This window comes from Rhopalosiphum maidis, chromosome 1 (assembly GCF_003676215.2).
Source record: "Rhopalosiphum maidis isolate BTI-1 chromosome 1, ASM367621v3, whole genome shotgun sequence".
Lineage (NCBI taxonomy): Eukaryota > Metazoa > Arthropoda > Insecta > Hemiptera > Aphididae > Rhopalosiphum > Rhopalosiphum maidis.
In genome coordinates, this window is record NC_040877.1 from 79,453,453 (window position 1) to 79,471,565 (window position 18,113).

The window sequence follows — 18,113 nt, forward strand, 5'->3', positions numbered from 1 at the left end:
TGTTTATAGGTTCTTGTAGTTTTGATTTTTAATATTAATACCATTTACCGATAAATTAATGTATTATCGTTATAACTACAATATTTACAACTAATATACTTATATACTTTAATCATAATTGACAAGTTATGTTTCATCAAATAACGATATAACTATTAAACAGTTGTATACACGCCGCGCGTATACAGAAAAGTTAGCAAATATGGAACAAGTGAATACAATACGACCAAAAAAAAGTGGACTGGAAGTTGAAGAAAATAAATTAGGGAACTAATAAAAGTTGCATCTGAACTCAGAATTATTAAATAACATAATGTATTGTGTAGCTGAAGCACTCATAAAATTTCGTTTGATACACTCATACAAACGCGTACAACACATTTATATGTATATAGTATATATACGTTTTTACTTTTGTTGTATTTACCATTTTCGAATGACGTAGGTTGATGGACTTTTTTTTCGTACGTAATGTATTTATCCTTATCCGATAAAGTTATCGGATTGTTTACTTAGAGATGTTATGTGAAAAGTAGGTATATACCTATACTTTGTTGACGTGCATTTCCGTGCCAGCCCGACAGAGTGTGGATGGATTTTAGTACCGTACTCGTATTATGAATTGTATTTTGTGCGATTTCATGCAATCAAAGTAAAATGTTCTGTACAACACTCAATATATTTCGAAATTCGTTTTTCCGATGACTTTATATAGATATTGTTTATAGTTTACAATAACGTGTATATCTATTATGTAGAATTTTAATATGCATATTGATATCATGACTGTTTTACATCCATTAGGTATTATGTTTAAATTATATAAATTACATTTTTTACGCAATAATTCTGTTGGGTTTTGTTTATCTAAGTATCTACTTATACATTAAACAAATGTAACATGATACAATGCAATATTTATGACATCGTTCCGAATGGCGAGTTGCATAAAAAACAGTGATATTAGTTGGTAGGAATACCCGATATACATTTAAGGCGTATAATTAGAACAAATGTGTTTATCCTTTCCCGATTTACACGATTACACAATATTATAATAGATAAATAGAATATACTTACACCCTATCGCTATAAATCGATAAGATTTTCTCGCGTGGTACCATTACACAACGTGAGTTAAAAATCCTATGAAAATATATTCTTTATAATGTTTTAAATTATTTATAATTTTTTTTTAAAACAATTTGTATCAAGTGTAATATAAAGGTACATTATAAAGAATGTTGTGCAGTAGCTTAAAAGTAAAATGAACTTAAATTCTAACGAAAACAATAAATAAAATTAAAAATATTGCTAATACAATTTAACAAATTTTCATTGAAAATATTACGTTAAAATTTTATGATTTTTTAAATTTATTCTAACCCTGAGTCTATGTTTAACGATTAAATTAATATTTTATATCTATGCGGTTGTTAATGTTTATTTTTTACTGGTAAAAATATCACTTTAATTTATTTTTGTAATTTGCGTATCGATTCTGCAAATAAAAATATTTGATGTCGAGGAATTCATAGTAGGTAGGATATACATTAGACATAGGTACTTCAAATACTGTAAGATGAATGAAAAATATAAATTTTGAATTTTTTTCGCATTGTTCACAAAGCATTTAATCGATAAGAAACCACAGATTTTCTATTTTCGATATTCAATATTATTATAATTTTCATTACGGGCTAATGAAACACAAACGTACTATTGTATTAGGTATACCATAATCTAGTGTTTGGTGGGTGAGAAGTTTATTTTAACCCTCGATGTTCATATTAAAAGCTCGAATGATATCGCAATAATATTTTAATCATTTTACTATAAATCTAATCGGTTTAGAGTCAATTACGTAATAACTTCGGGTTGATTAATTATTTTGTGAATTTACAATATTATGTTTTATTAGAATAATAATGGCGGTCGTGCGTTTAACTTGTCGACCTAATAACCGTCCTCAGAATAATGGTGAAAATCGGAGATTATCGAATTAAACGCGTGCTACATTGTCAAGGAAATTACAATGGTACATCATTTGTAACGTAACGGCGCATTTTAAATGAATGAAAACGTATTGTTGTAATGCGACGTGTTCGCCCTTATTATCGCATAAGAATGAATCAAAAATTATTTAAAATGATGTATACAGACATTAATGCGCGTACCTACATATAATCATACAAATATTAGAATATTATGGCATTTTGAACGTTGAGCGATATCGGATATTATTATAATAATTTATTACGTATTTGTTTGTGATTGCAGTTCATGCTGCTGGAGTGATGTTTGCGAAACATTAAGTAGTGATTATTACTATTTTACATAACTCCGTGTGTTGCACAGACGCAAAAGAATATAAGAAGAAAAAAAATACATAATGTTCTGCGGTTTAGCGAGAGGAGTGCAGCAATGTAAAAATACAATAATAGAAAATTCGCGTGCTTTTAAGGCTTTTGTCCACACTGCAGACGGAAATATATTATATTATAATTTGATTTATAAAAGCCACTGCGTATACACTGTAAGACGCGGAGTTGTACGCACACAAAAATGTATACTTACGTGTCTACGCTATTATTGTATTTACACGGCCCCGTACAAGAGAGATCCAAACGCGACAAACTAACATTGAATAAAAGCATGGAATAATTTTTCATCGCATTTCATAGTACTGCACAAAAAAATCAATCACGTGTATAGGCGCGTGAGGGTGAAGATTATTTTCGCCGTTTGACTCGATCGTGTTTTGTAAAAATAGTAAAATATATGCGTACACATGCACGTTATATATTATACGTATACCCTACGATGAATTATCTGTACTTACACCAAGTAGGTAACTAAATCGATAATACTACAAATGCGGGATTTGCGTTAGACGTAATAATACTAATGTACCACTAAAGTTGCGAGCATGGCGCATAAACTAACGTAATCGAAATCCCCACAAGTTTCGTCAAACAATATTTGGAAGACCTCGTTGGCCGGTGAGCATTGTGCTGCGGTAGAAGTGGAGATTCTGTGTTTGGGCGGAAAAATATTTGAGTAAAATTAATTTAAGAGACACGCGCAGTGGTAGGATTAAAATTGAAAGGATATATACTCGGTAAAAACTTAATATTGATCACTATAGGAAAGACTTATCCACGAGTTTTACATTTTACTAATAATCTTTATGCTGTAATTTAGTCCGTTTATAGAACAAAAAATAAACATTTTTTTAGTCAATCGATAAACCATATTTAAAATTTCACAAATTAATTATCGTGTACATCAAATTCTAATAAGATTAAGTATGATATTATGCGTAACGTTACTATGTATCGTTTATTTTATTAGTTTTTTTTTTTTTTTTGGAAATGGCAAATAATAAGCTAATAAGGAAAAAATACAAATTATTAGTCAAACCTTGTCAGCTTATGAAGAGTCTGTCAATATATACATATAATATAAATAATACATACATGTCACTCGATTGGTTATAACTGGTTGTATTATATAGTTACAACAGAATAGGTACAACTTGGAAGTTGGTCACTGATTACAAGCTTAGTACAATTTCAATATATAATAGTTTATAACCTAGTTACATTTAAAATATTACAAGTTGCTAACTTAATTATCTTTGTTAATTTCTTCAGGAAAATAATGACATAAAATAATATTTGTTAGCACGTGGAGTTAATAAGATGTAAGTTATTAATTAAATTCAAAAGTTAGGTATTAACATTTAAATGCTTTAAATTATTAGTTACAAGACATAACACAATTTAATAACTATATAATATTTATATTACATTATACAATGTATATAATCAATGGCAAGATCGTTTAACATAAATAAAATATAATATAATCATTAAACCATAAATTGATAAACTATATAATATTTTACTAACTTACTTAACATAACATGGATTTTAATTTATACACCAATATTAAAAATAATATTGATGATTAGATTTGGCAATGTTGAAACAAAAAAAAAAAATAAAATATAGTGCTCAATCATAAGACTAAAATTTTGTTCTGTTAAGTACTGTGATGCTTAATTGTATTTTATGGATAGGTATAATTTGATGTTTTTTAATTTCATTTTTCATAGTTAGATCGGGAAAATGCCTTAACGATTTTACTTCAAAGTTTTTTCGAGATATTTTTTATCGTTGATTTTCAAGATTTATAGACTCTACCGTCTCATTGACCGACGGATGAAGTAACTTTATATTCGTTATAAGGGAAAAGTGATTATAAGTTTACCAACAATGCTAATAATTATGATACTGCGATCTGCCTGTACGACTGAAAATATGCGAATTTATGGGTTCGAGTTTTGAACAACACTTACCGCTCTCCCAGTTGGATTCAATGGTGACCAGCGATTGGACGTAGTCATCGGCTGCCGTTACCGTCTCGTCAACTACCTCGTCACCGCTGCCATCATAATTTCCGGTATCCGGTTCTGGATCCCCGGCCTCGGGTTGCAACGGCGTCAACACGTAATCGTCATCGTCGGCACCATCGACGATAGTTTCGACATCCATTGCGGTGGATTTGTCTGGTAATAGCTGAAACATCAGACGGAACAATTATCATCTTGTATTAATATAATATGTTAAGCGCACTATTTTTTTCTCTATATGCGAACCACACGCAACATCGTTAATTTTCATTAAGAAAAACCAACCTCATGGTGTAGCCTTAAGTCTTAGAGTGCGTTTACCTCGCTATTAAACTTAAAGTAGATAATTCAAATTATCTATGTTTGCACGTTGGATTTCTTATGATATTTCAGTATAATTTTTATTCGAGTTCTGAGTATATGAATAATATTACAATTTAAAAATGAATACATAGCAAGAGTACTTCATCGTTTCAAAATTATTGAAACATCGCTAGAATCTCAACGTACAAACACAGATAATATCCTAAATTTTAAGTTTTGTAATAAAGCAGTTCATTCTGATACTATAAAGCCAATATCAGCACGAGGTTGGTTCTGCTGAATGTAATAAATGTTTAGTATTGTGTGCGAATTAGAGCGAGAAAACAAATACGTATAGTGTGCTTATTACATTCTCTTAATTTGGAAGTTTGGAGGAAATTAGTCGAAGGGATAGTATATGTTCAGGATTAGCAAATAGGCCATTTCTTAAATCCCTTAAAAATATATAATTGTGAAACTCGCATTTTATATATTACACATAATATAATAATATATATTATATATATAGGTAGCTGGTAGGTATATATATATATATATATACATAATACATCTAGGCACAGTGTTGTTGGCGTTATTCGAGCGTTGGCGTCTTAGTGTGCAAAGTTTGCACGCTTGAATATCGGTGTCACTTTATTCGGTGGGATGACTATGATTCATTCATATTTTAAGGCACGGACGTGATGGTGGCATTAGGAGTGATGTATATATATATATAAATACATATATCTTAACCTGCGTGTATTATTGTATGTTTTGACACTTTTAAGAGCATATTTAAAATGTTTTAACGAATAAAGTACCAAGTTCTGGTAACCACTTAAGTACCCGGGGAGTTTTATTATTTATACAACACAACCGCGAGAAAGAATTGTCTGTCTATGAACTTTTTGTTGAACGTAGAATGGTGAATTCTAGCCTTTAGGTACCTATGACTCACGCATCTTTGTAATAATATAATGCTCGAAATGGAAAATCGTTCGAACTGGAACGCTTATAAAATCAAAATAGCAATTGTATCTTTTTGTTTTCAAAAATTTAAAACAATTTACTCATGACTCGAAACCTTTTTTGTCTATATAGACCAATTATTCGCGCCACCTCATTTTAACGACAACAAAGGATTTATGTACGGCACGTCTACGCTGTCTTTATATCAATTTTTTTTTCAATTACGAGAATAAATATACAACACACTATTTTAATATGTTTATAATTTATTAAACTAACAAATAGCCAAATAGGTAAATATTTTTATTTTAACAAAAGTATATTTTAGATTTCAGACATCGTAACTCTGAATTTACTAGAATAAAGTTTAATATTCAATTAAAATTACAGTATATAATATTACAACAACATTTTAATTTAGTAAATTCAATTGCTCAGTAATTTCCACACAGCTTCATTAATGTGTTGTTTTTTATATTTTGCGTTTACTACTGAAATCTCATCAGCCGAATTCCAATAGTTTTGACTGACCATGAGCGAACATATTTTTCAGGATTGAATTCAGTGACAGCGAGTCAATATAATAAATAATTAAAATCGCGGATTTGAAATATGTACATTTTTAGCAATGCTTATAACAACGATATTGATTGTTTATTCGAAACCGTGAGCGTTTCTGTCAATGTATTGACTTTAAACAAAAACAAATTCTACTTTTTATTTTTTATCGTTTTAATAAAGAAAATAATAACTATAACGGTGTATATTAAATATTTTTCTATTTTGTCAATATGAACGGACGTAAAGGCTATAATATTGTGAACCACGGAACATATACAAGTGGCGGTGGTCAAACTTTACAGTGTATATACCGCTGGTGATAATAATAATAAAAAAAATTACGCTCCACCGCCTCGGTTTGTAGACCGGATGTGTGTCAATCGTCATGAATCGCGTAAATATATTATAATACCGCAGCGCTCGGGAATATGACACGCGCCTTCGCCGGACGCTCCGGGCGATAAGTCATATTACTGCAGAAGGTAATAACATAACGTCAAACAAAAATATACCTATAATAGGTATATATACAGTTGCATCGCAGTACCATATAATCATACATAATATTTATATATATGGCACATGTACCTGTAATACACGAATAACGATAATATTATATAAATACACTTCGCCCGTCGTCTGCGTGACCGTTATTTTTTTATTTCGTCAAGTCATCGACGTGCGTACTACCTTACATTATTTCAGTACTATTATTATTATTATTACTATCATTGCGTATGCACAACTTTACAATATACGATTACGCACGCGACGCCCGCGATAATTAATAAATCCAAACGCCGTCGCGTACGGGCCGTGCAGTCGAGTAAACAATATGACACCGGCGCTCGAGCCCGGGTTTCCAGGAAACGGCGCCTTTGCAGGCGTTCAAAGTGTTGCGCACTGTTATTATTTTATTTTAATTTCTTTCTCTGTTCGGGAGAGTTCGAGACTTCATCGTCGTCACCGTCGTATTATTATGCGCTCGGCGGCTCTGCGACACGTACCTGGCGTACGTGCGTTATAATAAAAACGCACACGTTTCTCGGGACGGGACGATACGGAGTCGACGAGACAACGGTACACAGCAGCCACCCAGCCACGCCGACTCGTGTGAAATATTATACCGCGGTCCAAATATTTGAATTTCAATAGCCACCCGCGCGCACCGATTACCGTGATATCATCACACACGTCGTGCGCCGTTGGCTGTTCGAAAAATTGTCGTTTGTATAATCAATAGAATCGTGTTTTATAAGACATCGTCATCGCGCTGTATTAGTTAGAAGTTTAGAACTATGTCCACATATTATGTTCGATGTGAGAAATAAAAATGTCATCGCGATCGAATTGTTGTCTATATAAGTTCGTTTGTTGAATCAAATATCGTACAGTCCTACCCAAACTGTGAATACTACGCATTGTACCAAGGCCGATATAATATCATGTGTTTTCAACAAAAATTGATTGTTCAGAAAGTCGTAATAAACGAGTTTTAGAGTCGATAAAAATAATTGTTCGGAGGCATACTGACTTCTAAAATTCCTAGCAACGACAATACGACATAATATTTCGTCCCTAGTGCATAGTAGCTGAGAAAACGGAGATTGGCCAACGACAACATAATATTATTATAATAATAATGCGTAGTATATTATTTTTCTCATTTTATTTCGTTGCAATTTTTTTATTTTTATCTCGCCGTGTTGGTTTCGTTTTTAACGAACACGCCCGCGCAGGTATCGTTTTTGCGGTTTTCATCTCCGGTATTCCTCTGTACCTACTGCACTGCGTCGAAACCATATAAATCCACTGCGGCGGGTCATTCGATCGGCTATCATGATATTATTATTAAAAATTATGATTAACGTACGTCCTGCCTGCTGCGGCAGTATGGTAAAGCGAAAGGGGTTAACCTCGCGGACGCAACGAGATATTTTAGACCGAAAATCATTTTTAAATTATTTTTCAACGCGACGACGAATTTTACGGATTCAAATGCGGTCAATCAGACAAAATCTATTATGATATTAAATTTCTAAAAAAAAAATATGCATTACTAGTGGCGGAAGTCAATTATATACCACAGCCATCACTACTGTCATGTTTCGAAATCAAAATACACGTAAATCATTACACCTATTATACATTATAATATTCTCGTTCGTTTTATGTGCACTTACACAGTCAGTAAACCGAACAGCGCTATATCATAAGCGTAAAACGTTTATTATTATTATACACGATAGGTATATTGTTACACGATATTGCATATTTTATTATTATTATTTATCATAATGTACATAGTCCTAGTTTCTATTATAATACCGGGTGGATTACTTTAGGGCTGGTAGTTGTTTTTTATCGCTAAATGTGTAAAAATAATATCATACATCGATGTTTTAAAGAGTTCATGTTTTTCCGTACCTCTGATATAAAATTATATAAAGGAAAAAGAATCGTGTAAAAATTGTAAAAATATTAATACCTACCGTGTTTATATAAAACATTTTACTATATTAAATTGTGTTAGGTAGGTATACATGAATCGACGAATCGTATTAAAAACAGAAACTCGTACTACTCAAAAACAATTATAACAACTGCTCAACTACTTCAATAAATTGCTTAAAAAATACCTAAGTACTTGAAAAAAAAAAAAATCAAAGTAAAATCAAGTTTTATAAAAAAGATTCGAAAATAAAAATATAAATCGGAATAATAAATAAATAAATAAGTTTGAATATGAATATATTACTACATCAAAAGTGTTAACCACGTTATAAATTAAAACGTTGAAAGTTAAAAAAAAAAACAAATTTGGAATGAGCGAATAAATAATTGTAAGTAGATTATTAATTAAAACTAATAACTATTAAGTACCTATTAACCATATTATATAATATATGTATGTGCATACTGAGAATTCATGTGGTTTTTTATCTTCTAATGAAATAAAATCTTCCTGGCATTACAACTTGTATTATTAATGGAATTTATGTCGTTATTTTTAATTGCACTGTGCCTATACTGCCTAACAAGTGTTTGTGGTAATTGTCCTTGAACGTAAATCAATATTCTTACGTTATAGATTTAACGCGTGAAAGTCGATTAGGAATCTATTAAAACACTTTCAATTGATAATTAGCGTATGTTTGAGCAGCTATAAGTTATAAGTACCTACCTACTTACGAACCGAGTTTATTTACTTAACGAGCAGAAAAAATAAAAACGCAAAACAACCCATTCATTAACCGTGCGTTAATGGTTGTTGTTCTGTTAAAGATTTTCTTAAAACAATTTCTCTTCCATGAAATTTTGTTTCAAAACCAACTTCAAATGCCATTCCAAACAATAATACTCTCGTATAACGCTACATTATAATTAAGTAGGTATATATTATACGTTTATTATACTACTATGCGTGCATGTCGTATAAGGCTATACGATATACGACGTATAAGTTACCGCAAAGAAACAATTTAAAAAAGTATTAAGCTTAAAAAATAATACTAACGAGGGCGAGCACGAAATTAGCCAAGGTCGTTTGTTTTGATACCCATTACTGTTTAGTGTGGTTTTAATTTATATTACATTTTAATTATCCGACCGAGGCGAGACGTTCACAAAAACACGCTATACACACGCGTTCTACGGCTGACTTCCCTTTTATTCGCGTGTATTTTGACACGTATAGCTGGAGCTGTACACAACACGAGCGAGATAACAACTGTCGAAATATTGTATAATTGACGTAGGAACCTAACTAATTCTGTACGCAATTTAAATGCCCTACAGACACGGGTCGAGTTCGGTGTAATCATCCAGCCGTCGTATAGACGACGCGCATATTAATTTATTATTGTACGCACAAAAAAAAATATATATATATATATCTAACGACATTCTTATGACTGTGATTACCCGTTGATAATGTCGTTTTAACACGGAATATCGAAGTCGCGCGGTCGAATTGGTCGAGTCCGGAACACATATTATACGTATGTTCTTTCCATGGACTCGCCGTACCTATGGCCAGTGCGAAGCGATCGAAACAATTCCCATCACTTATATCCCGAGTACGGATTCACATGATAGACACTGTGCGAGTCGGTACACGTCTTATAACAACGTCGCGACTTTATTACAATATAATATGTTATTATGTCGGTGTGGGCAGTCCTGGATTATTATGTAATAGCTGTATTATAGGCAGAGTGTCCACGTGCCTTATCGGGTCAAGAATGGAGTGCCTTTTACCAAAGAATGGTTTTTTATTTTATAACGATAATTATTGTTAGTAGTCCAAAGTTCAGTAAATTAAAAAAAAAAAAAACCATGTCATAATATTTTTGTTTATCGTCTTAAGCTGTGGCGTATACAAAGACAATAGCTATCACAGTCCATTTTATATAAATATTATTTGAAATAATTTATTTAAATAACACTGAGTACCATTGTTATTTCTAACATTAGATGTTTATCTATGTGTAAACATGCATTATTTTTAATGTACCTATTATTATTTATAAAATATAAGGTTTAACAACTAACATTAAAAAACAAATTAAAAATTGAATACATTTTGGATATATATAGATGTATAGGATTACATAGAAAAAATAATAAAAGTTATAAATGATTGAACATTTTTCTTAAATTGCCTTATAACTGCAGGCTATTAAAAACTATATATGTTATTTGGGCTTGGCTCGAGCTTAGCCCGGCGATGGATATGAGAAAGTATCATTTCGCGATCGGAGTTAATACAATTTTCCAGTAAACTTTCTTACCAAGGTTTTTGGTATTAAGGTCCTAGCTAAACATGCCTGTGCCAATATGACAGACTTTGATATGGATAGTTTGTGTATTTAATGTAATATTATTATGTTTGATTTTCGGTATTTCATACGAAAATCAATTATTTTCAAGTACACTATTAATTATAAAATACCTACATATTTTTCAGATAAATAATTCGTTATAAAAAATCATTGCATACCTACAGCAAATATTAGATTTTTTTTTTTTAACGCAATAAACGACGTCATATATTATACCAACCATAATTCACAAGTCGAGTCAGCGCTTGTTTCCCGTTTTGTGAAAGACCGTTTGAACTGGATTTCCACGGTACCTCAAAGTATACAAACCGGATATTAAAACAACTACGTATACGTGAACGCGATAAATATTAGCTTTTTAAATTTTTCAAATAAAATATCTAGTACCACCAGCCATGTCCAATACCTACACGTAATATAGGTAACTGCATATTATTATGCAATATGTGATAGTATTATTTTCATTTTCACATTTGGCCGACCGACTAATGCACTTTGTCTTCGATAAAACGGCTCACGAATATAACATTTTATAACCTTATTTATTCGCCATCTTTTCCGAAGCAATGAAAAATATAATAAGAACTATTTTTTTCTTTTTCTCTGCATAAAACGAACTTAGATCTATATACCAACTAACACTATCATTATTTGTTGGTAAACAGCCATTGTTCCACTCGTCACACGCGCTTTTTATCCGTGAACGTATATAATAGTAGCTCCCTATATATACATAACATTTTAAGCATATTCTTCGTGAATAAAGCACGAGTCGAATCCGATCGATGTGATTAATTAACGAAAAATCGATGCGAATCTCGACAACCATATACGTGTATTATTATTTATCATACGATATCCTACACATTATGTGCGTGGGACTGTGTGTGCACTCCGCCGCCGTACAGAATTATTTATAAATACGTGCATTAAGTTATTGGTAAAAAGTTTTCGATTCTATTTCGTCTCTGGGGTAAAATATCCATCTTTGCGTTACAGTCATACCGCACACTAACTTCATCCTATATTGTGTACATTGGTATAAGGAACTGCATACAATATCATTTAAGCATAGAACTTTTAGACAATAAGTATTGACTGTATAGTTAGTTGCATATATTAGGTCGGGAAAATATTCATATACAGGGTGATTTACTAAGCACGTTTATCCCTTTATTATCCTTAAACGTCGCGTTTTGGAATTTTGAAGCATAATATATAACTATAAAGATAGCGTATTAAAATATTCAGATAAGGAGTATTCTGCAGCGGAGACACAAGCTTCTTTCTTCCAACTGATTACACTCGTTATTGTCTTCAATGCTTTTTTTTTTTACAGTTAATCGTTAAACACTCTTTTGAAAATTTTGATGCATTTAAGTTGAATCCCGCACGAATAGTTGTGCAAAATTTATTGTTCATTACATATACTTAGCATAATATTTCATACTAATTGTTTTGCGTAAAATAAAAAACCGAGAGTATAATATGTAATATATTTTAGTCTATTACTTAATATATGTTTATAATATTTTTAAAAATTTTAAGTGTACTTTTTATTAATTAGGTAGACACTATAATTTTTAATGAAAGCAAAATAAAATAAATTAATTATAGCTAACACATCTTCAACGCCTATCTTCGTATTATTTTATTTAGTGCAAGGAGTTTAATAAGACTCGGTAACTAACTCGTTTGAATTTTGATTTATTATGTAAATCAGAATATTCGAAAAATTAATGTGTTTAAAAATTTGCAGTAAAAAATGAGATTTTCATTTGAAAAAATAGAATATTGTGTCGTTATTAGATATATTGCTCATTGCACGTGAAGTAAAAAATATTAGGCGTGATTAGAGGTAAAAGTGGATGTGAGCACGTTTGGTGAATCACTCTGTATTATAATAATCGCGTTAAGAAATAAATTCATATCATAGCTATATAGTTCAAACCTTTTCGTTTTAAGTATTTTATTAAAAGCAAACGAATTCGGATCTTTTAGATTCTGAGCGGAGCAATGAATGTATTGATTTTGTCATGCTGTGTGTTTTTACTCTAGTCTAGTCGAGTACACGATAAATTGTTGATAAAATGCTATATATATATATATATATATATATGTGGAATATGAATGCTTAAATTATTTATGATTTTATTTTTTGAGACTACTAATGTAAACACTTTGCGCTCGCTAATAATACACAAAAGTAACGGAAGACAAATGTGATTTTTAATCCGATTTCTTCGTTTTTCAGCGAGTAATTTATTTTTCAAAACACTTTTTTGTTCATATCTATCAAGTGACACTAACCGTAAAAACAATGACTATGGAATGAATATTAATTATATTATATTATACACATATATGAACATTATGTATATAATGTATAATATGGAATATCGCATCAATGTTTCTTTTAAATATTTTAAATTTTAATTAAAAAACAATTAATTAAAAATGAAAATCATATATGAAACAAAGAAATACTCATGAATCAGAATAATAATTGGCATGCAAAATACAATTCAAAGAATAAGTATGCAAATGAGTGTATACTGAAATTACGATAAAGCACTTATTCAAAGACATTGTCTTTTGTTTGTATATAACTAAATAGTAAATATGAAAATAAAATAAAAAATGATCTATTTTTAATAAAATCTGATAAATACCCAGTGCAAAAGTTACAAACCATAATTATTTACATTTTATATTCAAAATAATGTCAAAACATATAACTATATGGCTAAATGTTAATGTATTTAAGTGATCTATTATATAAGCACCAAAAGTGTTTTTCTATACAGTATCGAACAGGATCAAAAACGGAATTATGTATTATTTTTAATAAAAAATATTATACCTAATAAGATTAATTCTTTTGGATATAGTAAAATATTTCATTAAAAAAAAAAAAATAGGTTTAGTGATTATAAAGTAACAAATTTGAAACGGTTTTTCAAAAACTATTCGTAATAGCTGCAGTATTTTGTTATTTGCAAACTGCGAACCCACAGCACTACTTTGACCGGTTTTGACATACACAATTACACAAATAAAAAAATTCCTACGTATTATAATATATTATTTTTATTTATGTGTAATTTACGAGTATCTTATATCCTATGTATTATAGTACGGTGATATCCAATAAAAAACTATGTATCTAAACAATTAATAAAAATATCGCAAATAAATTATATAAATCGATAATGCGTTATCGTTTTTAAAAACGGCGAGGTTATAAATTTTAACGAACGTTCAATGATTTCAAAACGTATTATGGACGGCGTTTACTGAATATAAATCACGATTGATATTTTCTAGGTAATTGAAAAAAAAATGTATTATAGGTATTTTTAAAACTTGGATGATATAAAATGAATTGTTCTTGTACCAAATAAACAATTTCAACAATAAAATCTCTTGTTATTCGTCTTCAAATAATAATAATAATAATAATCATAATACAACTACCTAGATAGAAATTACAGAGAATATTGTATTTAAACCGTGCTTTTTCGAGCAAAATTAAGTGGCGAGCTACTTATAATCACAAGAAGAATGAATGGAAATTCAAGTAAAAACAACAATAAATGATTGAAACGTGAATTTTAATTAGATTATAGTTACATTAAGCCGAACACAGCCGAATCAATTAATATTATTACAGTATAATATGTATGTTGTATTATATAAAAACATACTGTACACGGTGTGTACTGTATATTTCTATAATTTGTATAGGTTAGGTTTACCTATGTGTTATTATTAACTTGTTTGATTGTTATATTTTGATAATTAACTAATTGACAATTGTAATTGTTGATAATATATAATTATACATAATAATGCATTATTTTCAACTAAAATGCGGAACAATCAAAAACAGATTTTTGAAATATGATGATTGAAAAAAAAAACGGTTTTTTGATTCAATTTGTATACAAAAATAGTACATATACAATGTGAAATTACGTTCGAGTTGCTAGACGGCAATAATCAATAATGTTAACACGCATTGATGATTTCTTCAGTAATCAAATAAAGCGTCATAGCGGGGAACCGTATCGACACTAATCCTAAATTAATAAATTTTTGAATTATTATTGTTTTTGAAAGCTAAGTTTCCCCTCTCAAATATGTTTGTGTCTTATGTTTTCATTTTTTATAATTAATAAAATTGAAAAATTACGAACTGTTAATAAGTATTAATAGTGAAAACATTATTGGAAATGTTTTAAAATAATTTTGTCATAATTTTTTTTATGTAATTTTGTGATGTTTAGATTCTGAGCGGAAATATGATTGTACAGAATTTACAATTTTAACTTTACACATTTCGTAATATATTACGCATTACGTAAAATGTTCATCGGTACAAAATATACGTATCGTTGACATTATAATAATACTGTTATAGTTAATGATCTCTGAGCATTTCGTCTGATTTTCAGATAATTCACAACAAACAAACGTTTTATTTTCTATGTATGTACATATAACTTTTGGCCGTCTGTAATTAAAAACTTCTGATCGTGTGTGACCATTATATGTTTTAGTATTGAAAATCCTTTGCTGAGCGATAACGCAAGTACGGTAAATTTTCTATGTCTCGAAAACGGGCTAGATGCATAATATTACCAGCCTTAACCGACTGCTACCTGCTACCTATCATACCCAAATATATTAGAACCGGACTAACCAATAATTTTAGCTGATATAGGCACCAGTCACGTGCATATAAAACCATTGCAAGGAAGACAGCTCATAAATCGTAACCAAAATAAATTACAAACAAAAAGTTTCAATGTATATATAAGTGAAAAATGTTAACGTGTACAATTCGGGCGAACCCCTTCTCTACAAACCCTTCGAAAAACGTGTCTGATGATTGGTTTTTTCGGCACGAGTACGGGTGCGATTTGATTTCTTTTGCATCGTGAAAACATAAGCACAAACCACGAACGAACGACGCGCGAAATTATAGAATTTTGAAATGACGAATAAAAAAAAAATATACGAGTATAAGTTTTAAAATCTCGGCTCTGTAGTGAATAGGTACAGGTAAATTACGTCCATAAATTTATTATCATTATAATGTATAATAAGTATGCGCGTGCAGGTGTTTAATTGAAGTTTATAAACAAATTAACCTATTGTCCAATTATAAAGTTTGTCTGGATAAATAGAGCGTAATGCACGTGTGATTGCGCTTAAGTCCATCTATATTATGTAAGGGATGTTGCGTTCCCGCGAGAGTTTACTAATTATAAGTGGTTATAACTGCATTATCTCACACCATTTTAAATTAGTGAATTTCCACGAGACACTTACCCGTCAACCGTCAAGCTATATATACTGTTTGATTTATTTCGAATACGATTTAAGATAAAAACTAATGATCATTCGTTGAACTACGTGGTTTTACATAATTCAGCTTGTGCACACGAGCAAGTTATATTATATGTATTTATAATATATGGTGCACAAATTATTGTGATGTGATCTAATTGTGGAATTTAAGAGTTTACGTAATTCTATTAAGCCGCGTGGTGTGAAGAAAATTGCTATAATATAATATTCCTGACGTATAATTATTATAATGAATAACGTCTGGAGTTAATATTTTATGCGTATCTATAAAACAAGCATATAAAAAGACGCCTCGGGACTGTATAATTATTTTTTCTGTTTCTTTTTGTTATAATACGGGTGTATAATAATTATTGCTTTTAAATATAGCTCACACGGTTGGTGCTATTTCCAAAACAGGAATTTGCGTGTAAACACAATTGGTAACTTTTCGACTTAATTGAGCAGATCCTGAAATGTTTTCTCTCCAATAGCATTAATAGCATTATACTTAAATATAATAAAGTGTTATAGTTTATATCTATATAAAAAGTTGTAGAATAAATCTTTGAATTTATATCTCAAGCAAATCGTTATAACGTATAAGCAAAGTTATATTATATGTGAAATTGAAGTGTATTCAAAGTTTTATCACAATCTTATTTATAGTTTGCAATTTTTATAGTGTCTAAGCCTTAGGCGAATTTCAAGTTGATAAATTAAAAATATTTTCCAAAGTGAATATTTTTTGATATAATTTTTGTAAGAGTACTATAAAGGGACTTCTACATATATTTATTTAAAACACGTTTATTAGAGAAAGAAAAAATGACGCATTACTGCTAGACAGGAATTTAATAATAAATAAAAAAATAAATAATAATAACTGAAGTAAGTAGGTATTAACTATTAGGGCATGTGCACAAATATTTATACATATTTTATACTATATATATATATAGTGAATATAAATAAAAAAGGACATAAACACAAATGAGTATAATAATAATGCAGTAAACTGTAAATAAAAATAATTTTAATATTTTCATTTTCATATTTAATAAATTCACCTACGCAGTAACAGAAGTTAAACTCTCAAAAGATTAAATATTTTAGGTTTTTTTTTTTTAATAAAGGACTTATAAATAACAAAAGTTCATGGTAGATACTCAATGTCGCAAAAATTAATAATATAATTATAATAATATTTTTTTTTATTAAAAAAGTTATATGTGTCACACCTCATAATTAAAATGATTTTTATACTTAAAAATTATTAATTTTAAAAATTATTTTATCATTAATGCTACGCATATTAGAATCTATAAATAATTCTTGAAATACATAAAATATAGTATTATGACTATTGTGTTTCTCGGTAAAATTATTTGTGAGGTGAAATCGTGTAAATTTAAAATTATTAATAAATTATACATTAATATTTGTTGTTTTACGTCACAGATAAGTAACGTAATGTACATAAAAAAATGTTCATTATTAGGAAAATATGGTAAGTAAAGAAATTAAAACTTTGTTATTTTTATTAAAAAATATACATGTATAAATTTCAGGTAAATAAAACAAAGAAGAAATGTCATACTTGACTACACTCATGAATCAATGGTTATAATGCTCACGAATGACGATAACTCGAAATAATAATA

At 29.7% G+C, this 18,113-nt stretch overlaps 1 protein-coding gene across 3 annotated transcripts in view; it reads right to left on the minus strand.

Moving 5' to 3' along the window:
- The window catches only part of LOC113555507 (protein TANC2), a 183,851-nt gene that overhangs the window by 109,427 nt on the left and 56,311 nt on the right, over window positions 1-18,113 (minus strand). For all 3 annotated transcript variants that reach the window (XM_026959857.2, XM_026959855.2, XM_026959856.2), the window contains exon 2: window positions 4,364-4,583. In XM_026959857.2, the coding sequence (XP_026815658.1) occupies window positions 4,364-4,583 (220 nt within the window). The remainder of the gene's footprint in view (window positions 1-4,363; window positions 4,584-18,113) is intronic.